Source organism: Punica granatum, chromosome 6 (genome assembly GCF_007655135.1).
Source record: "Punica granatum isolate Tunisia-2019 chromosome 6, ASM765513v2, whole genome shotgun sequence".
NCBI classification, from domain to species: Eukaryota; Viridiplantae; Streptophyta; class Magnoliopsida; order Myrtales; family Lythraceae; genus Punica; species Punica granatum.
Genome location: NC_045132.1, coordinates 16,699,515 through 16,720,315, shown reverse-complemented (window position 1 = coordinate 16,720,315; position 20,801 = coordinate 16,699,515). Strand labels below are relative to the sequence as shown.

Here is a 20,801-nt window from a genome sequence, read left to right as displayed (position 1 = left end):
CATATAGATGTAAATATTAGAATTAGCCCGAATTAAGCAATATTTTCGACATTATTTAACAACTCGTATGACATCAGATGGAGTAATAATAGAAAGCTTGACATAAAAATTGACAAGCAGCTTCCTCCAAACAGTCCAAATTACAGACCTCAACGAAATGGTCCTACCAAAGAAATTTATATTGAGAGCCAACCACTAACTTGACATGAACCTTACAATGATATTATAATACCCATCAGGCATCAATCAATGTACAATGAAAGTACCTTTTTTTTTGTCCTTCATGCCGGGAAGGGAAGGGCACAATCACCCTGCTTGAATGGTCAAGGCAGCCATGAGCCAACCAATGACTTCTCCTCCATCCCCCACATTGTCAAAGTCACCATCTCTCCCATTCATCACAAACCTAAACAACAAACCAGCAGAAAGTTAAACGATAGCCATTAGCCATCACTTCCTCTACATCTCCCCAAGCTCAGTTTCCCGAAAGGAGCAAAAGGGGGAATAACAGAATCCCGAATCCCGAATCGCAGTCCGACATGGACAGGCTCGTAAAGCCGGATGTGAAGGAGATAGAGCTCATTTACAAGAGAGGCCAGAAGTGCACCAAATCCTTCAGGATAACCAACCTGATGCACACCATGTCAGTGGCAATCTCGCTTTCGACCACTAAACCTTCTCTGTTCACCTTCAATCTGCCTCTCTCAATCATCCCGCCGCTGTCCACCGCAACCTATACCATCATCTCCCTGCCCTCCGATCAGCCCGCCATCCCCTCACCTCCGGATATGGTCTCCGTCCAGTCCTCCATGCTGCCCACCTGGAAAGCCCACGAGAACAACCTCCAGCACCTCTTCGACCGCCCAGGGCCCCACATATTCAAGGATGCAACCATCCCCATCTCCTTCGTGGGCTTCGAAGTCATTGAATTTCTCATCCCGAGGGCTGCCCAATTCCCCGATATCGACTATCATCTCAACAGGTCCATCCCCTGGTGCGACCAAGCCCAGCTAACCACTCTCCTGAGATCAGCCATATCCCGCCAAGACAAAAGGACTGTTCTTGCTCTGATCGACGCGGGAGCAGATGTTAATCGCCAAGAAACCGATGGGAAGTCCCTTCTTTCAATTGCGATCGGAGCTGGGAACCTGGAAGTACTGAAGACCCTTGTTTCCTCCGGGACTGTAGCAGATAATTCCGTTGACCTGGTCTTGCACGAAGCTGCAGAGCTCAAGAGAGTCGATTTCATGGAGGTCCTGTGCAGAGGATTGGATGAAGCAGATATCAACCGTGTTGACTCGAACGGGAGGATTCCGATCCACGTCGCAGCTGCTAACGGGTCCGTCGAGGTGGTTCGATTCTGCGTATCGGCCGGTGGTGACCCTAACGTGGTGGACTCTAACGGCTGGACTCCGCTCCACTGCGCCGCCGAGAATGGCCACCTAGGAGTCGTCGAGTTCCTGCTAGAATGTCCCGAATTCGATGGCAAAACCGTAATCAACAGCGACGGAAAGACCGCATTTGGGCTCGCCGTGGAGAACAATCACAATCACCTCTACGACTCTCTGCAGCTCGGGGATCAGCTGCACAGGGCGGCTCGGGTTGGCGATGTCAACGGAATAAGGAGCTGCCTTTTGCAGGGGGCTGACGTCAACTCGAGGGACCAGAACGGGTGGACCCCGCTGCACAGGGCGGCGTTCAAGGGCCGGACAGAGTGCGTGCGGGCGCTCCTGAGCGGCGGGGCGGACGTGGACGCGGCGGACGAGGCCGGGTACACGGCGCTGCACTGCGCGGTGGAGACGGGGAGGGTGGAGACGGCGATGGTGCTGGTGGCGCACGGGGCCAAGGCCAGTGTGAAGAGCCTCAGGAGCTGCTGCTTCCCCCTGAAGAACTTCGACCGTTTAATGAACCGCCATGCCTCTTCTCCGGTTGGAGTGCTCGAAGGTGGACCGGAATGAGCTCTGAGAGTGCGCTCAACCTGTTCGACGAAATGGCCACCTTGGGGCTTATGCAAAAATCTGTACAGGTCCCCATGTTGCGATGTAAAACCCTAAAACGGTATGATCCAATTTTCGACCAAGCTACGTACATTCCGAAATCAGATCTCATGTACAGCGGAATTTTAGGATAGCAGTGCGCATTGTGTTGTATTGTATTGTTTCAATTACCTTGTAGAAGATTGTATTCAGCACGAATGACCAGTGAGAGAACATAAGTTGTAAAAATTGAATTCGAATAATGATTACAATTCGAGGGTAAGTATGTTACAGTAAAGCCTTTTCTCGACGATTTACTTGTTTTTCATATTCGAGATTGAATGCTAAGAAGAAGCGTATTCATAGTCCAGGGTTTGAGACTCAAAAGCTACAGTGTCAACTGGGTGTGTTCACTGCTGACTAGGGCATGATCAGATTCAGATTGAGATCCCAAAAGAAGCAAATATATATCACCAAAGACTTGCTAGAAAAACCATTCGCTGCCAAGTCAACTCATAAGGGATCGTCTCTTATCTGTAATATTAATTAATGACGTTTAGTCAGCCAAAAAAAAAACTCAGAAAGGATTGATGTTATTTGAATAAAAACCATTCACTACCAAGTCAAAGCAAGAAAAAGCTCAAAATACAAATAATGCTTCCAGCCTTCCCAATATTCAGTCCGTACCTACACATTTCCTCAACCAGTGAATTGACCCCTTCAAAAGGCAATTCCGCGACGTCAATATTTCCAGCAGCCAAGGAAGGTCGACATTTCGCCTTTGATTACGGTCAAAGGCTCGAGCAAGTCATAAAGTAAACAACCTTCTTTTGAGTTGTAATATTAAACAAATCCGCATTCAACGGTTAAAGAGAAAGAATCTAATTACTTAAGCGAGGTTAAAACGAGACAGTTTCAACAGCCGATCAAGGTCCTCCGCTGGCTCTCATCCCTTTCACTGTACAACTCAACAAACGGGTTCGAGATCAGAAGAACACAAATTGGAAGCTACCGAACAGAAGCATCGAATACCAGTTATCTAATTCGAGGCAGCTAAGTACATGCAGAGGTCCTCACAGAAAAACCTAGCTGCAGAAACAACCTAACCCGCAGAAGAAACAAAGGACCCCGATGAGCTCACGACCTCCGTGGAAATGTATCAGATGGCAGATTCTGGTTATTACTTTGCCCATTTAAGCTCTCGACAGCAGTCCTCAAGTGGCTCACCTCTCGCTGAGTGTTATCTATGTTCCTCTCAATGTGCGTCAGCCTCAGCAGCATGTTGTCCATTTTATCATGTAGTCGTGACATGCTGTCCATGATCTGTCTGAACATCTCCTCGGGGCTCAGCTCAACATGTGGCGCAATTGAGAAGGTAGATGGCCTCGCAGTTGTTGTGGAAGCTCGGTCATGGACTGGAGGATTTGGCATTTGAACACCGAAGTAGACTCCCCCCCTCCAATTACAAGGTGTCAGCAATCCCTTGCTGATGCTAGAAGATGACTCCTCGTTGGTCCCTATTAGATCATGAATATTGTCATTATTTCGTAGAAAGAACAGCACGAAAATACTTCAGAGACCAAGTCTATCAAACATGTTCACGATCGATAAGTAGCATAACAGCACGACTACGTATATGAAAGCAATCCTATCACATCAAAACATCTCCTATGAAAGACAGTAAACTGCAGCTAAATTGTTGGAGACAGTCTTCCCATGAATCTACTGCTCCTTGATGAGATGAGGACCCTCCAATCTACGCCCCACCAGGCACAGTTTCTTTCATACTTCAGACTTTGGAAAGCTCTGGATTTTATAAGAAGGTTACTATGAGCTTTTGCACTCTAATCTGTGACAATCAGTGTCCCTATAAACCCATTCCAGGGATAAAGATTGTATCACAATATAGAGCACTCTTTGCGAGTAGTAGCTAAAAAAGCTTTTGCAGATTGCAAATCAACTGTCCAATCACCCAGCAACTACTGAACGACAAGCCCCAACACACCATTAAGGGACTTGCGCTACATCAGGATGTGGACCTCTCCAAGTTGTGAGCCCCAATCGGCCAAACCTAAAATAAGCTCTTGGAAGCCGACTGCCTTAAAGTGTACGACAACAGGGCGTCAACATTGATATAGAAAACAATAAGATACCATCCTACGTGCAAGCTTAATATCTCAAAAATAGTTAGCGGCACGCCGAGTATCCAATAATCCGCTACAAACAAATTCTCCCTGAAGTATCGGACCATCTTTTCTTTCTATTCCTCCACTTCCTCCTTCCCCATTCATCGTAGACTAAGCAGTAGGTAGAAGCATTTCATCCGAAATTGCTACCACAATCTTTCCATTTGTCATACTTAAGAATTCAACTATTGACAACACAATGTTCTCTTAAATTAATTTCTATAACTTTTCTCAGCAAAACGAGCGAAAAAATTAATTTATGTGAATTTTGGTCTCGATTATTAGAAACAATAGACTTCAAATTGCATTCGCACACAGTTTCTTTGACAGAAACACATGCAGATACACCGATAGAAGAGCAAAGAGAGAATGAAGAAGATAACAAAAGGCATCAGCAATGCCTCCAAGCATTTGCCTTTTCGAGATAAAACATTCCTCCAGGAAATCTCAATGTCGACTGATCAGTTCAAATCATCAACCAACGGCGGGACCGTCTCCGGTCCCTTCGCTCACTTCGCCACTACCAAGAATCAAACCAGCATGTTCCCTCACCACAGCAGAAGTCGTTTCGCTCAGAAAAAGGAGTCGTCCTCATCATCAGGCAAAAAAAGAAACAGCAAATTGAGAAACCCTAAAAGAAATGGAAACTGTCACCTGTTTCGATTCGGGCAAAGCAATAGAAAAGCGGCTGCAGGGGCCGGCGGAGAAGTTAGGGTTGCGGGTTACCGATCGCTGGGAGTGAGAGTAGGGAAGGAGAGAGAGCGGAGGCGGAGGCGGAGGCTGACGGAAGCAGTCAATGCTCAGAATCGGCAGCAGAGACAGAGAGACGAAGAAGGGCCAGAGCGATACTTCAGGAGGAGAAGAGAGCAGAGAGGCAAAGAGGAGACCGGCAGGCAGGCAGGCAGGCAGACGGATGAAAATATGGGCTGGGCCTTCATAAATAGACATTGATGACAGTTGAGACAAGCCCAAGAAAATACTTACGTGGAGCACTTATCCTGATAAAGAAAGGCTTGTTTGGTTTCAAAGTGAAATTTTAAAATTATACTTTAATTTAATTTTACTCACAATAAAACAAAATAACTTATACAAAGTTAAAGGGTGGGTCCCATTTATACCACTCTTTTTCCACAACAAAACAAAATAACTCATACAAAGTCAAAGGAATGAGCCTCATTTATACCACTCTTTTTCAAAATCAAAATCTGATTTTAAAATCTTATTTTGAAATCAAACGCAGTATAAAGTTTATGATTTGAATCTTATGAATTTAGAAAATTCTTGACTAAAAGAGTTTTATCCCTTAAAGGGTTGTTCAACTCGAACCGAATTAGTTGATATTTATTGAGTTTTTCGGGTATTATGGTACACATCGGGAAATAAAGCCAAAATTGAAAATTATTGTAAATTTAAGTAATGACTTTTGAAATAATTTTGTTCATAGCCATCAATAACTTCCTAAACTTTTCCATCCATATTTATTTTCATTATAAAATGAGAATTAATGTTAGAAAAATTAAGAAAATAAAAAATAAAAAATAATTAAAGGAAGAATGAAATGAGAAATAGGAAAAGTGAAGGTAGGAGTCCAATTGGAGTTCACTACCAACCACCTTCGCGTCAGGTGCTGATGGACTCAATCATTGCCATGACCTCATCGAGATTATGTTAGTTTGTGTTCGGGTCCCTCTACGTACCAACTCCATATTTTCATGTAAGAGAGCGAGTGGGGATATAGAGAGGTGATGGGGGTTTAATTCGACTATCACTGCAATAGGAAAGTCATCAGTGTCGTGTAACTTGTATCTTTTTCTCTGAACTTTTTGGTATTATCTTTATATTTTATAATATTAAAAAGAAATAATTAATGATAGAAAAACTTAACGAAAATATGATAATTTTAAAAATTAAAATTGACTAAAAGAAAAAATTCGTAGCATTTTTTTTTGGCTCAACAAATCAATGAATATCCATTGATAACAAAAATGAGTAAAAGGTAAAATGTTCAAGAGAAAGATTATAATGACAGAAAAGTACAGCAGATCTACCTAAATCATTGCAAAGGAAAAGTACAATGTGACAGAAGTACATCCAATAGACATAAATACAGTTGCAGAATCCTTCCAATTGGTGTATGTATATTCCCGACCTCTTGTAACTAACTATATGTGGACCCCAGTCAATACCGGGAAGTGGAGCCAAATGCAATCCATATAGAGGCTACTACTGTATGGAAACACAGGAGCAAGGCTAAGAGGGATCTTGAACTAGTACTCGGCGTGGGAACTGTTCACAGATTACAACAACTAGATTTAATCAATATGCCAAACCTTAAATAGCCCAATCCCTAAACAGTCAAAACAAAACAGCCTAACTTCTTTGTCCGGTTTAAACAAGTGACCACCAACTTAAACAGTCAAACCAAATCAGCTAGGCTATCCTAATCGATTCAAACCAGTGACTATCTTCCGAGACATGAAACACGCCAGAAAGAGGCACAAAAGGTTGATTTTTCCAAGTGGGTGGTAAAACTAATCAGACCAGTGTTTTAATCCTTTGATGTGAAGGGTAGGGATGCTATCGCGGGAAGGAGGCGGGAAGCCGTAGATAAGAACCGCCACCGATGGGAGGGAGCAATCATATGGATTGGAAGGGCGTCATGGAAGATCGAAGGTAAGTACATGTTTTCTTGAAATTAACCCTATAGTTAATAATTATATTATAAATTAAAGAATTTATTATTCTCATGAGTTAGTGGGGTTTTATATTTTCATTAATATCTTATAATTTTTTAAATTTTTGGAAATACTTTGTAATAATGATATTTATAGTGTATATTCTATAATAGATTAGGTTATTAAACCCGTGCTTTACACAGTTTTTATCAAGAAAAATCTATAGTAAGAAGTTCAATATGAAAATAATAAATAATATGAATTTATAGTTCATATTGATATGCAAATGGTTTATTTTTTATTCATTTTCATAAATAAAGCATTTATGTAATAAATTCATAGACATCATTTCACTTTTAATCTTATATCTATGAAAATAATTTTAAATTTTAAAAAATTTAAAATCTTTAGTTATAGAATTCTTTAAAATTTCATAATTTTAATATTTGCTCGTATTTTATTCTTCTAACATTACATAAATTAAGATTCATGAATTTGAATAATATTTTGTAAAATAATCCAATCACTTCGACATAAGATTTACTTAATTAAGATATAATAAGATTAGCTATGTAGTACTTCTATAATGTTTACTATAATGTAGTCAACGTAAATAAACTAAGAATAAGGCATGTTTAAGACTGTAGTACTTCTAGAATTTTTATTATAAGAAAATTGCACTATGAAATTTTACTTGTCTTTTGTGAATGATCAATGACAACGATTCTGGTTCTTGGAATTAAGAAAAGGCTGGATAAGTTCTTGACGGTAGCCGTGATTTTGGGAATTTTAGTTGTTGGTATGCTCACTGATGGGTTATTATTTGTTGAACTTTATCAACCCCCTGAATTAAGCACAGCTTGTTTAGACTGTCATTATAGCAAATTGTGGATCGTGGCCATTGATGCCGTTCAAATAGAATTTTTCTTATTTGTTGTCCAAGTTGTGCCGCTGGTGTTTCTTGTGAACAAAATACACGGCTTTGATTCAAGCCGAGAGAAGACACAAGAAAATGTCAACTTTTTGTGTTAATGTGGCTATCGATTCCTGAGTAACTGGGATGTCTGCAGTTCAATCATTTGAAACAAATAAACGAAGTACGGATGGTCCACAGTTCATTTCAGCTGGAGTTTCTGCATACTTTCAATTCAGAGGGAGTGAGTATCCCAAACTCCCCATGATACATCCTTCGTACTCGATAACCCTGCCATCGAACTGATCATCAAGCCCCATGCGACAAAGGCCTTCGTCATAGGAATTGCCATTGGAAGGAACCTGTGAAAACTTGCATCGAGGCGTTCAAACGAAATTGCATTTTATGAGGAGTGTAACAAGTTCTATGAGACGTTCTTGGAGAACCTGAAGCTAGGCATTCATGAAGATAGCAAAAACATGACAAAGCTATCAGATTCCCTCAGGAACTACTTGACAAAGAGCAGGGGTGAGATGATAAGCTTGAAGGACTACGGTCGCGAATGTCAACTAGAAGAATTACGATAAGTTTCCATAGAGACGGACATATCCAACTAATAAAAAGGGAAGGAGCCTTTCCATCCACCAATGAAAAGGGAGGAACTTCTTTCTCTACTTTACACTACAAATATTTCGTTTTGCAATATCTATATATTTATAATATGAAATAAGATGAATTGGTGGCCCGATCTTTCATAAACCCCATTGTTTGAACAATTATTTTCTATTTCTACTGAACAAAGAGTTTGGTGTGCGGAATATAGGCCCGCACTTAACAGAACACCTGAATTCGGAATATTCGGTCCTGCAGATCATTTACCTTAACAAACTAGGTGTATCCATTATCCCTAAACTCAGGCTTAGCCCTCGACATCTGGGTCGTAAATATGTTCTTCTAGCGCGTGTCCATCACGCGTCCTCTGGGAAAGTGGACACTCCTAAGCCGTGCAATCAGCCCGCACGCATATAGGCCCCGACGAGATGAAATTCGGGTCCGCACATCCCCTATTACTTGCACCCCAATTTTCAGAGACGTGGCCGTCGTCGCAAATTCGATGTCGTCAATTCGCAGTGCCCGTCATTGAGGGCGGCTTCTTGGCTTTGCTTGGTAGCACATTTGACCGAAGCATGCTGGGGTGTGGGGGTTTGTGGGTTTGTATTCTTTTGGTTGGGCCTAAGCCCCCAATTTACTGGTTTTGACTTTCAGGCGACCTTGTGTTGGCACGAAAACGACTTCTGCGACCTAAATGGGATAGGAGGCGCGCACCCCAGTGCATTATAGGAAGAGTTTTCCTATAGTCTATGCAGCCTAATGGATGAGACGCTCTTAAGCCCGTATGATTGAGCCAGCGGGTGAAATAAACTCAAGCGGAGGTTAAATTGAGTTTGATGGTCGAGTTGTGCTTGGGCTTGTGTTCAGTGTCCATGCTTCCGACAAGTTACCCAAGCTTATAGAAGACCTATCGTAGGGAGCGAATGGGCGAAATCTGCACGAGTCCATATCGAGGAGTATTGCTTGAGTTCCCATCGGAAGGGTCGAGCTCCCAAGAGGTGTTGTCGTCCAAGGCGATTTTCATTTGTCGAGCCAAGGACAGAGTGAAAGGGCGAGGATACTCGAGCCTGTAAGCGGTTGAGACAAGTCTTGTTCTTGTTCGTTGAGCCTGTAGGGATGCAGCGAAAGGGATGCAGCGAAAGGGCGAGGATACTCAAGCTCATAAGTGGTGCCGTTGTTCGAGACGAGGTCGTCGTCCATAGGCGAGGTTACTTGAGCCGCGGGATGGGGTAGGCGGGCGAGGTTACTCTAGCCTGAGGGTGAGAGTCGACGTTCATAGGGGAGGTTACTCGAGCCTGTAGGGGCGGAGTCGGTGGGCGAGATCACTCGAGCCCGTGGGTGAGAGTCGATACCCACAAGCGAGGTTACTCGAGCCTATGGGACGGAGTTGGCGGCGAGGTCACTCGAGCTCGTGGGTGAAAGTCGACTTCCATTGGCAAGGTTACTCGAGCTTGTATGGACGGAGTCGGCGAGCGAGATTACTCGAGCCCCGTGGGTGAAAGTCGATGTTCATAGGCAAAGTTACTCGAGCCTGTGGGGACGGAATTAGCCGATGATTTACTCGAATTTGTAGGGACGAAGTCGGCGGGCAAGGTTATTGGAGCCTACGGGTGAGTATTGACGTCCATAGGTGAGGTTACTCGAGCCTGTGGGGCGAAGTCGGTGGGCGAGGTTACTTGACCTCGTGGGGACAAAGTCGGTAGGCGAGGTTACTCAAGCCCTTGAGTAAGAGTCAATGTCCATAAGAAAGGTTACTTGAGCCTCTGAAGACGGAGTCGACGGGCGAGGTTAGTTAAGCATGAAGGTGAGAGTCAACGTCCATAGGCGAGGTTACTCGAGCATGTAGGGATAGACTCAGCGAGCGAGGTTACTGGAGCCTGTAGGTGAGTGTCGATATCCATAGGCAATGTTACTCAAGCCACTGGGGATGGAGTCGATTGGCGAGGTTACTCTAGCCCGTGGGTGAAAGTCGACGTCCGTAGGCGAGAGTAGTGGGGACGGAGTCGACGTGCAAGGTTACTCGATCCTGTGGGTGAGAGTCAACGTCCATAGACGAGGTTACTCGAGCCTATGGGGACGAAGTCGTCAGGTGAGGTTACTCGAGCCCGTGGGTGAGTGTCAATGTATATAAGCGAGATTACTCGAGCCACTGGGGACGGAGTCAAAGGGACAAGGTTACTAGAGGCTGTGGGTGAGAGTCGGCGTCCATAAGCAAGAGTAGTGGGGACGGAGTCGGCGGGTGGCAAGGCCTGTCGAAGCCCCCAAAATAAAATCGATTTCTCCAAAACTTGTAGTACGAAAAGGGTGAGAGCCGAGTCGAAATCCCAAAGAAGGCTAAGGGATTCTCTAAACCAATGAGTTAGCAAAAGTAACGAAGAGGGAATTTTGATAATCAAGAAACTAAATTGCAGCAAAAACAATTTAAAAAGGCAAGGGAGAGTGTGTAATCAATAACCGGGAGACGTATGACTTGAGTTCAAAAACCACCTAGCGTTTGGTTGATCATAGAAGCATCAGAATATAAATTTCAGCAGCTAAGAGTTGAGTTCCCGCGACCGCATGGAATCAACTAGCATCTAAATTCTAACCAGTCAAAACACCGTCTAACTAGTAAGTTCATCAACTAGTTAACAAGGTATCGACCGATTTCCTAATTAACTAAGCAACGACTTTAAGCACAAGGATGCATTAACCCGAGCGATTAATCGATTCGTCAATTAATTGACTCGTCCTATCATTCTCTAACCAATTAGGGCAACAACTACCGTTTGTTCTTAATTAGTCTTGCTTCGAATCGATTTCTACAAACACCGTAGTAGTCGTCGATAAGGTAACTTACAAATATCCTATTCACGACCATGAGAGAATACTTGTAACGATGACATCCAAGAATGAATAAGTACTGAAATTGAAATATTAAAACATGTTCCTCACAACCAAACTGTGGGGTTTCCGTTCTCAAGTCAAATAAAACGAATTAGCCACACATAGCTATGTAGGAATCCATGAAAACTGACGACCGTTAGAGGAACACGCGGCAGCCGCCCGCCTCTTTTCCAAGTTTCTCTTCCCAAAAACTAAAAAACCTAAACCTAGATGATCCTTAGGTTTTTATATCTCCCTCAAAAATAGAAAATAAATAATGAACATATCTTTAAAGATTTCCTAAAAACTCTCATTGTAATTGAAGGGGAATCCTAGGATTTGCAAATAAATCGGGGATTGATTCTGAACTCCCTCTCAGATCGGTTGTGCACGTGGTGCACCACTAACCAGAAATCCTTGTATCCTTGCAAGTTCCATCTTGATACTGTCTCCAATTCATCCCGAACATGCATCAAATTGTCTCCAACTCTTTTCTCGCACAAGTTTTCCTAGAGACTGTCATCCAAGCATTAGATACCATGAAAACAACATAAACCCAAGTCTAAATTGTACCCATTTCATGGACAAATCCTCCCTTATCAGCGGGCAAGGTAACTCGAGCCCATGGGTGAGAGTTGACATCCATAGGCGATGTTACTCAAGCCTGTTAGGGCGGAATCTGTAGGTGAGGATATTCGAGCCTGTGGTAGAGTGTCGACGTTCATTGGTGAGGTTACTCTAGCATGTGACGATGAATTCGGCTGGCAAGATCACTCGAGCCCATGGGTGAGAGTCGACATCCATAGGTGAGGTTACTCGAGCTTCTGGGAACGGAGTAGGCGAGCGAGGTTACTTGAGCTCATAGTAAAGTGTTGACGTCTACAGGCGAGGTTACTTGAGCCCGTTGGGATGGAGTCAGCGGGCGAGGTTACTCGAACCCATGGGCGAGAGTCAACGTCCATAGGCGAGGTTACTCGAGCTTATAGGAACGGAGTCAACGGGTGAGGTTACTCGAGCCTATGGGTGAAAGTCAACGTCCATAGGAGACGTTACTCGAGCCTATAGGAACGGAGTCGTCGAGCGAGGTTACTCGAGCCCGTGGGTGAGAGTCGACGTCCATGGGCAATGTTGCTCGAACATGTGGGGACGGAGTCGGCGGGCATGGTTACCCAAGCCCGTAGGTGAGTGTCGACGTAGGCGAGGTTACTCAAGCCTATGAGGATGGAGTCAGCGGGCAAGGTTACTTGAGCCCATGATAGATTGTCGACATTCATAGGCGAGTTTACTCGAGCCTGTAGAGACGGAGTCGGCAGGCAAGGTTACTCGAGCCCATTGTGGAGTGTCAACTTCCATAGGCGAGGCTAGTCGAGCTTGTGGGGAAGGAGTTGGCAGGCGAGGTTACTCGAGCCCGTGGTAGAGGGTCGACATTCATAAGCAGGTTACTCGAGCCTATGGGGACGATTTTGGCTAGCGAGGTTCCTCGAGCATGTGGGTGAGCGTCGACATCCATAGGCGAGGTTACCCGAGCTTATGGGGACCGAGTCGGCGAGCGAGGTTACTTGAGCCCGTGATAGAGTGTTGACATACATAGGCTATGTTACTCGAGTCTATGGGAACGGAGTCGGCGAGGGAAGTTACTCGAGCCTGTGGGTGATAATCGACATCCATAGGCGAGGTTACTTGAGCCTGTAGGGACGAAGTCAACAGGCAAGGTTACTCAAGCTCGTGGTAAAGTGTCAACGTCTACAGGTGAAGTTGCTCGAGCTTGTGGGACGGAGTCGACTGGCAAGGTTACTCAAGCACATGGGTGAGAACCGACGTCCATTGGCAACGTCACTCGAGCCTATGAGGATGGAGTCGGCGAGCGAGGTTACTCCATCCCGTTACTATCGGAAAGGTCCTTATGGAGGTAGGAGCGCATATAATCCAATAGTTTTTTACCATGCATTTTTCATATTTTGATAGATAATAAACATCGAAAATCTCCGATGTGCACCATTTCCATGATTGAGCTAGATGTGGCCCACGAGATTTAACAAGACCAATTGGCGTCATAAGTATTAATTATGGTGTATGCATGTCTTGATGATAAAGAGCTTCCATATTACTTAATCCATATAATTATCTTTACATTGAATAAATTATGTAATTTTGCACGCTAAGGTTGCAAATACATAGCTTTTGCCCTTTTTGGGACTCCATGGAATCAGAGTTAGCTATCATCCGTTTTGATGGTGAATTGTTGGTCGACTATGTATACCCATGAAAACAACTTTGACACTAACAGTGATAATTTGAAAGAGTAAAGGTGATGAATGAAATTGCTTATTTGAAAATGGCTAGTAATCTCCCTTGGTTTGTCCTGTTTTAGACCGCAGCTCCTATTTGATTTAAGTTTGGTACGGGGCCTGAGTTAGATCACTCTCTACGAGCTATCGATGCTCCGTTGAATAAGCAACATTTCATGACTCCTCGATTGGACCCATTCCCCTCGCTTCTTCCTTTTATAGTTGTCCTCGATTTTCGTCCCACTGACGTCGGCGATGCCCATGACTTCGGGATTCCATCTTGTGCTCCTGCGTCATCTAGAAAAAGCTTATTTGAGCCAGATTGGAGGAGCATCAGAGTTGCCCCCCAAATGATGAAGGAAGATAGTGAAGGTGGCCCACGGCCATGGGAGGTAGCTGTCGTGGTGCAGCCAATGGTGGGGAGCTCGCTCCGAAGGCATGGTGATAATCGCCGAAGATCAGCTTCGTCTGGGGCTCACCCCCTGAGAGGGAGAGGGCACGTGGCTGCCATGGTCGCTGAAACTGAGGAAGGAGGAGATGCAGCAGTATAGGGAGCTCACTAAGCTGCTACAACTGACCCGCGAACCTCACGAAACCCAAGGAGGGACCCGACGAACATCAGTGAAGGGGGTGGACCCAATGAACCCCGGTGATGGGGCAGGACCCACTGGATCCAGGGAACCTTTCGGGACCCATAGGGAACCAGCGAACTCTTCGGGACTCGTCGAGCTTGACTTGGCTAATTTCTCGAGCCCTATGAGAGACCTGGTGAACCTGACCCAATGAACCTCTCGGGAACCATAGGGGACTCAGCGAACCTCTCAATGTAGGCGAAGGGTCGAGAGGAAGGAGGCAGTCGATGCAGACCGAGACAGAGAGTTTTCGGAAGGATCTCGCAGGGAAGAGGTGGTTGGAGGCGATTGCCAATGGGCGTTAGAGCTCCGACTGGTGGCTGATGGCGCTCCCGTTGTTATTAGTTATTCTTGCTTCTGCCTCGCTTTCTAGGTCTCTTTTATTTTATTTTATTTTATTTTATTTTGCTTTTAACCTTATACTATATTCTCTTGCTTGTGCATTTTTCTGTGAAATTTCTCTTTAGGTGGCTGAAATGTTGAAATGTGGTGGTTGCTGGTGTTACTGGGAGTTGTAGCCGGGAGGAGAAAGAGTAGACGTGCCTGGTGGAGAATGTAGTCAGAGAACAGAAGGTCGGTAAGGGTGGAGGTCGATCATCGCTGCAGCCCTTGCTTTCTTTTCTCTTCACGATTTCGCTGTGGGGTCTTCGGTTTTCTACTGAGAATGGTTTGGAAACCGAAAAATGAATCTTTTGAGTTTGTGGTGATTGTAGATCTTGGGGTGGTCGGATATGACGATTTTTGGGAATGACAAGAGTGTAGAGCCACGGCTTGTCGTGTCGTTTCCATAGACGGCGCCAGTGATTCAGGAAAAAAGGTCTGGCTAGGAATCCTCTCTCCCATCAAGAAGGATCTTCGGGTCCTCTTCTGAATTTGACCGCTGCCCCGTCACCAACGAGAAGGGCTCTTGGGGTTTTGCCCGAGAGCCCCCTCCAACGCCCTAGTTAGGTGTATTTTGGAGAGTATTCAAGAGGGAGTTTTCATATCATAATAGAGGAAGATGTTGGAGATTATACATGAACTATTCTGAGTATATTCAATCATTGTTTGGGCTTGGGCCCATTAAATTGGGCCCAGTCCGTTCGTCTGCGACTGTCAAGTCCTACTCGCGGGAGGGTGTGAGAGTTCATCTATCCAAGACGTGGGAGGCTCGGCGAGCCTCCCGTGGTAAGGGGAGGATTAGCGAGCTTGCCGTGGACGAGGAGCCTCGGCAAGCCTCACGTGGCGGGGGAGCCTCGGCAAGTCTCACATGGTTGGGGAGCCTCGACGAGTCTGTCGGGTTGTTTGGGCTTGGGCTCATTAAATTGGGCCTAGTCCGTTCGTCTGCGACTGTCAAGTCCTACTCGCGGGAGGGTATGGGAGTTCATCTATTCAAGACGTGGGAGGCTCGGCGAGCCTCCCGTGGTAAGGGGAGGATTAGCGAGCTTGTCGTGGACGAGGAGCCTCAGCAAGCCTCAAGTGGCGGGGGAGCCTCGACAAGTCTCACGTGGTTGGGGAGCCTCGATGAGTTTGTCGGGTTGTTTGGGCTTGGGCCCATTTAATGGGCCCAATCCGTTCGTCTGCGACTGTCAAGTCCTACTCGTAGGAGGGTGTGGGAGTTCATCTATCCAAGACATGGGAGGTTCGGCGAGCCTCCCGAGGTAAGGGGAGGATTAGCGAGCTTGCCGTGGACGAGGAGCCTCGGCGAGCCTCACTTGGCGGGGAAGCCTCGGCGAGCCTCACGTGGTTGGGGAGCCTCAGCAAGTCTGTTGGGTCCGATTCAGTGTAACTCCTCGATCAGTCATATATATGTGTGTGTGTACTTATTTGCAGGTTCAAGTACTTTTTTTTTTTTTGGCAATAGCATCCTGCAAAATCTAGCAACTCTATATGGATGTGATCGAGATCCCGTTTCTGAGTTTGATACAGAGGGATACAACAGAAGCTCAAGGATCAAATATATAATGAAAGGTAGGATAGAGAGTTCTTAGTTATCAGAAATTTCGAGCGATGATTTACCTTTAGTTCTATATTCCCATCCTTTTATAAATATTTTTTACTTTGGTTATTTATGATATGAGAGCACGTGCACGTATTTACTACATGTAGAATAAGCAAGGAGCAACAGGTAGCTTGCCTAAATGTATGATCATATATAAAATTTGTATACGAACTCTCATAACCCTCCATGACCCTCGTCTCCATAAAAGCGAGCTGTGATTGCTAAACGGAGTTCGAGACAATCGAATTATTAATAAAAAAAAATACTTTGGCAGCTCGACTTGTTATCTATTAGACACAATGAAATCATATCGTATTTTATTCATTAAACTATCAGGAAACAAAACAGACTAGTTTTCAACAAATATATAATGGTGACCGTATGCTGATGAGGTTCAAACAAAGGGATACAGAGAGTTGCATGAAACATCTTACTATTAGGTGACTGTTACTCTTGAAGCCGCTTCTTCTTCATTTGGAGATAAAAGCGAGCACCTTCTAGCGTGTTCTTTAGAAGCATTGCTACAGTCATAGGCCCCACACCACCGGGGACAGGAGTTATGTGCCCTGCTACCTTGCTTGCCTCTGCAAAATCCACGTCTCCTACTAACCTGTACCCTGATTTCTTGCTCGGGTCATCCACTGCATTTGTCCCGACATCGATAACGGCTGCACCAGGTTTGATCCAACTACTTTTGATCTGAAAAGTCAAATTATTGGACACATGTGAAAACTATGGTTATAGAAACTAAAAATCGAAGGCACGTAAAAACGATGACTATGAAAAGGCAACTTGATCAATGTAGTTCATAATTTTTTCAGGCATTTCTGAGCTACAAGTTACAAGGCCAAACTATAAAGAGCATTTTCAGCAAGCACTTATCGATGATTAGCTTGTGTCGTTACAAGTTAAGATTTTGAATGCATCCTAGATGCATTTCATCATGTTTGTGAATCAACTGCATGGTTCAGATTTTAATAAATATACAGGATCAAATTGTTCACATCTGCCGAGGAGATGTAGCAATGTCCACGTCTCCAAAGCCAACTGCTGAAATCAATTTCTGTTATTTATCACGAGAGAATTCAAAAGTAGAACAAACAAACAATGAGAATTGCGTAACTGTGAGCATACCATCATAGGCTGTCCAGCTGCAGCAATAATAATATCTGCTTCACGTATAATAGCTTCAGGGTCACGAGAATATGAATGGACTATCGTTACGGTGGCATCTGCTTTAAGGAGAAGCAGTGAGACCGGTAGTCCGACGATGTTACTCCTCCCGACCACAACTGCCTTTTTCCCCTTTACAGTTATCCCGCTACGAGACAGAAGCTCCATGCATCCCTGAAAAGAATACAACTTCGTAAATATCCATGGTAGTAGTAACTGAATATGATTATTTCCCCAGTAGTTCATATATTACTAACTCATATATGCACCCTCCAGTCTTGATTTCAAGTAGGAGGTCCACATTATACGATGAATTTTACAGTATGCGAATCTGCACCTCCAGTCCTTGATTTTGGTCTCACTTTAAATGGCCAAAAAATCCAGAATCGTAACTCACCATAAACACATCACAATTTATTCAACTATTCCAGAGTTTTGTTGTGAAAAATCGTCCTTTCTCCCTCAGAAAATGGATGCATGGTCGAGGATTTGATCCCGACATGGGACCACAGTAAAAGCACCAGGGAACAATTCAGTGGAATACAAAATCCAGGATGCAAATAATAAATTGCCATAATGTCAGTAAAAGATGCACCTTAGGTGTGCAAGGGAGGAACAGAGGCTCCCGTCCTTTCATTGCAAGCTTGCCAATGTTTAGAGGGTGAAAACCATCCACGTCCTTCTCAATACTGATCTCAGTCAACACTTTCTCTTCGTTTATATGCTTTGGCAGGGGAAGCTGAACCAAAATGCCTGCAAGAAATCATAGTCTCTTGGTCTAGTGACTAGTAACATGATCCCAGAATTCGATACAACTGAGATAAGATATATGTGGAACAAACCAATCCAAAGTTCTAAAGAACATAAGCAGGAACAAGTGAAAATCGAGCGACAATGCCCTAAACTACCCATGAACAGTTGCAAATGCCACCCTTCCAAAACTACCCTTTGCAATGCATATACGAAGACAGAATGCGTCACTCCGAATCATAACCGATGACATTATATGTTCAAAGAAGTGGAGTGATATCAACTGACCAACCATGAACATCGGGGGTTTCATTCAACTCATGGACTTTCTGGATCAACTCAGCCTCAGACACTTGCTCAGGCAAGTCGACATCGACCGACTTGATTCCTACTTCCGCGCACGCCTTTCTTTTCATGTTCACATAGCTCTGAGAATCCTTCCTCGTCCCTACGATCACCACCGCAAGCCCCGGCACCTGAAGATCACATAGCTCTCTCTGAGAATCCTTCGTCGTCCTTAATTAAATCTTTAAAGTTCTCTCAGAACCACCCATCAATGAGTTATATTCTCTTGGCTAAAACGGAATCAATGTTTTCGCTATTGATAAGCTAATAATGTACATCTGAGGATTGAAGGGAAGGGCCATTACCTTGCCATACTTCTGGGACAAGTCTCGAACTTCAGCAGCAATTTCGGACCTGATGGTCTGGGCGATGGCCTTACCATCTATTATGGAAGCTTTGTGATCAGAGGCAGCCATTACTGTAAAAGAAACCTTCAGGATTTGTTAAAGCTCTGTCAGATTCAAACAATCGACCCCCCCGCTGTTCAATGAAATGCCTGCCTTCCAACAAAACAAACGACCGAGAGATTTTAACAGCTGCCTTGCTGATGCTAGAAGATGATTCCTCGTAGTAGTCCCTATTAGATCATGAATATTGTCATTATTTCGTAGAAAGAACAGCACGAAAATACTTCAGAGACTAAGTCTATCAAACATCATGATCGATAAGTAGCATAACAGCACGATAATGTATATCAAAGCAATCCTATCACAACAAAACATCTCCTACGAACGACAGCAAACTGCAGCTAAATTGTTGGAGACAGTCTTCGCATGAATCTTACTACTCCTTGATAATATGAGGACCCTCTAATCTACGCCCCACCAGGCACAGCTTCTTTCATACTTCAGACTTTGGAAAGCTCTGGACTTTATAAGGTTACTATGAGCTTTTACACTTTAATCTGTGACAATCAGTGTCCCTATAAACCCATTCCAGGGGAAAAAATTGTATCACAATATAGAGCACTCTTTGCGAGTAGTAGCTAAAAAAGCTTTTGCAGATTGCAAACCAATTGTCCAATCACCCAGCAACTACTGAACGACAAGCCCCAACACGCCATTAAGGGACTTGCGCTCCATCAGGATGTGGACCTCTCCAAGTTGTAAGCCCCAATCGGCCAAACCTAAAATAAGCTCTTGGAAGTCGACTGCCTTCAAGTGTACGACAACTGGGCGTCAACATTGATATAGAAAACAATAAGATACCATCCTACGTGCAAGCATAATATCTGAAAAATAGTCAGTGGCATGCCGAGTATCCGATAATCCGCTACAAAAAAGTTCTCCCTGAAGTATCGGACCATCTTTTCTTTCTATTCCTCCACTTCCTCCTTCCCCATTCATCGTAGACTAAGCAGTAGGTAGAAGCATTTCATCCGAAATTGCTACCACAATCTTTCCTTTTGTCATACTTAAGAATTCAACTATTAACAACACAATGTTCTCTTAAATTAATTTCTATAACTTCTCTCAGCAAAACAAGCGAAAAAATTAATTTATGTGAATTTTGGTCTCGATTATTAGAAACAATAGACTTCAAATTGCATTCGCACACACAGTTTCTTTGACAGAAACACATGCAGATACACAGATAGAAGAGCAAAGAGAGAATGAAGGAGATAACAAAAGGCATCAGCAATGCCTCCAAGCATTTGCCTTTTCGAGATAAAACATTTCTCCAGGAAATCTCAATGTCGACTGATCAGTTCAAATCATCAACCAACGGCGGGACCGTCTTCGCCACTGCCAAGAATCAAACCAGCATGTTCCCTCACCGCAGCAGAAGTCGGTTCGCTCAGAAAAAGGAGTCGTCCTCGTCATCAGGCAAAAAGAAACAGCAAATTGAGAAACCCTAAAAGAAATGGAAACTGTCACCTGTTTCAATTCGGGCAAAGCAATAGAAAAGCGGCTGCAAGGGCCGGCGAAGAAGTTAGGGTTGCGGGTTACCGATCGCTGGGAGTGAGAGTAGGGAAGGAGAGAGGGTGGAGGCGGAGGCTGACGGAAGCAGTCAATGCTCAGAATCAGCAGCAGAGACAGAAAGAAACGAACAAGGGCCAGAGCGAAACTTCAGGACGGGAAGAGAGCAGGCTTTTCGGGTATTATTGTACACATCGGGAATTGAAAATTATTGTAAATTTAAGTAATGACTTTTGAGATAATTTTGTTTATAGCCATCAATAACTTCCTAAACTTTTCCATCCATATTTATTTTCATTATACAAATGAGAATTAATGTTAGAAAAATTAAAGAAATAAAAAATAAAAAATAATTAAAGGAAGAATGAAATGAGAAATAGGAAGAGTGAAGGTAGGAATCCAATTGGAGTTCACTACCAACCACCTTCGCGCCAGTTACGATGGACTCAATCATCGCCATGACCTCATCGAGATTATGTTAGTTTG

The 20,801-nt window shown here is 44.1% G+C and overlaps 2 protein-coding genes and 2 long non-coding RNA genes across 6 annotated transcripts; 2 read left to right on the top strand and 2 right to left on the bottom strand.

Moving 5' to 3' along the window:
- Nucleotides 1–389: 389 nt before the first annotated feature.
- LOC116211942 (ankyrin repeat domain-containing protein 50-like) lies at nucleotides 390–2,274 on the top strand. The gene has a single exon (XM_031546490.1). The coding sequence runs from the start codon at nucleotides 540–542 to the stop codon at nucleotides 1,956–1,958; it is 1,419 nt and encodes a 472-aa protein (XP_031402350.1). The 5' UTR covers nucleotides 390–539; the 3' UTR covers nucleotides 1,959–2,274.
- Nucleotides 2,275–2,549: 275 nt separating this feature from the next.
- Nucleotides 2,550–5,077, bottom strand: LOC116212033. The gene is made up of 2 exons (XR_004157803.1): nucleotides 4,817–5,077; nucleotides 2,550–3,493 (listed from the first exon to the last, which is right to left on the bottom strand). It is a non-coding gene; the product is annotated as an uncharacterized LOC116212033 (long non-coding RNA).
- An 8,563-nt stretch (nucleotides 5,078–13,640) lies between these two features.
- LOC116211160 lies at nucleotides 13,641–15,180 on the top strand. The gene is made up of 2 exons (XR_004157623.1): nucleotides 13,641–14,736; nucleotides 14,861–15,180. It is a non-coding gene; the product is annotated as an uncharacterized LOC116211160 (long non-coding RNA).
- A 1,238-nt stretch (nucleotides 15,181–16,418) lies between these two features.
- LOC116211159 (bifunctional protein FolD 2) lies at nucleotides 16,419–20,503 on the bottom strand. Of its 3 annotated transcripts, XM_031545407.1 has the most exons (7): nucleotides 20,346–20,503; nucleotides 20,174–20,250; nucleotides 18,702–18,973; nucleotides 18,344–18,527; nucleotides 17,897–18,054; nucleotides 17,263–17,475; nucleotides 16,419–16,827 (listed from the first exon to the last, which is right to left on the bottom strand). In XM_031545407.1, exons 3-7 carry the CDS (start codon nucleotides 18,810–18,812, stop codon nucleotides 16,576–16,578), a joined length of 918 nt encoding a protein of 305 aa, XP_031401267.1. In that variant the 5' UTR covers nucleotides 18,813–18,973; nucleotides 20,174–20,250; nucleotides 20,346–20,503; the 3' UTR covers nucleotides 16,419–16,575. The 3 variants fall into 3 exon arrangements, with proteins under 3 accessions (XP_031401267.1, XP_031401266.1, XP_031401268.1); XM_031545406.1 differs by lacking the exon at nucleotides 20,174–20,250 and having other exon boundaries at nucleotides 20,274–20,503; XM_031545408.1 differs by lacking the exon at nucleotides 20,174–20,250 and having other exon boundaries at nucleotides 20,346–20,501.
- Nucleotides 20,504–20,801: the final 298 nt, after the last annotated feature.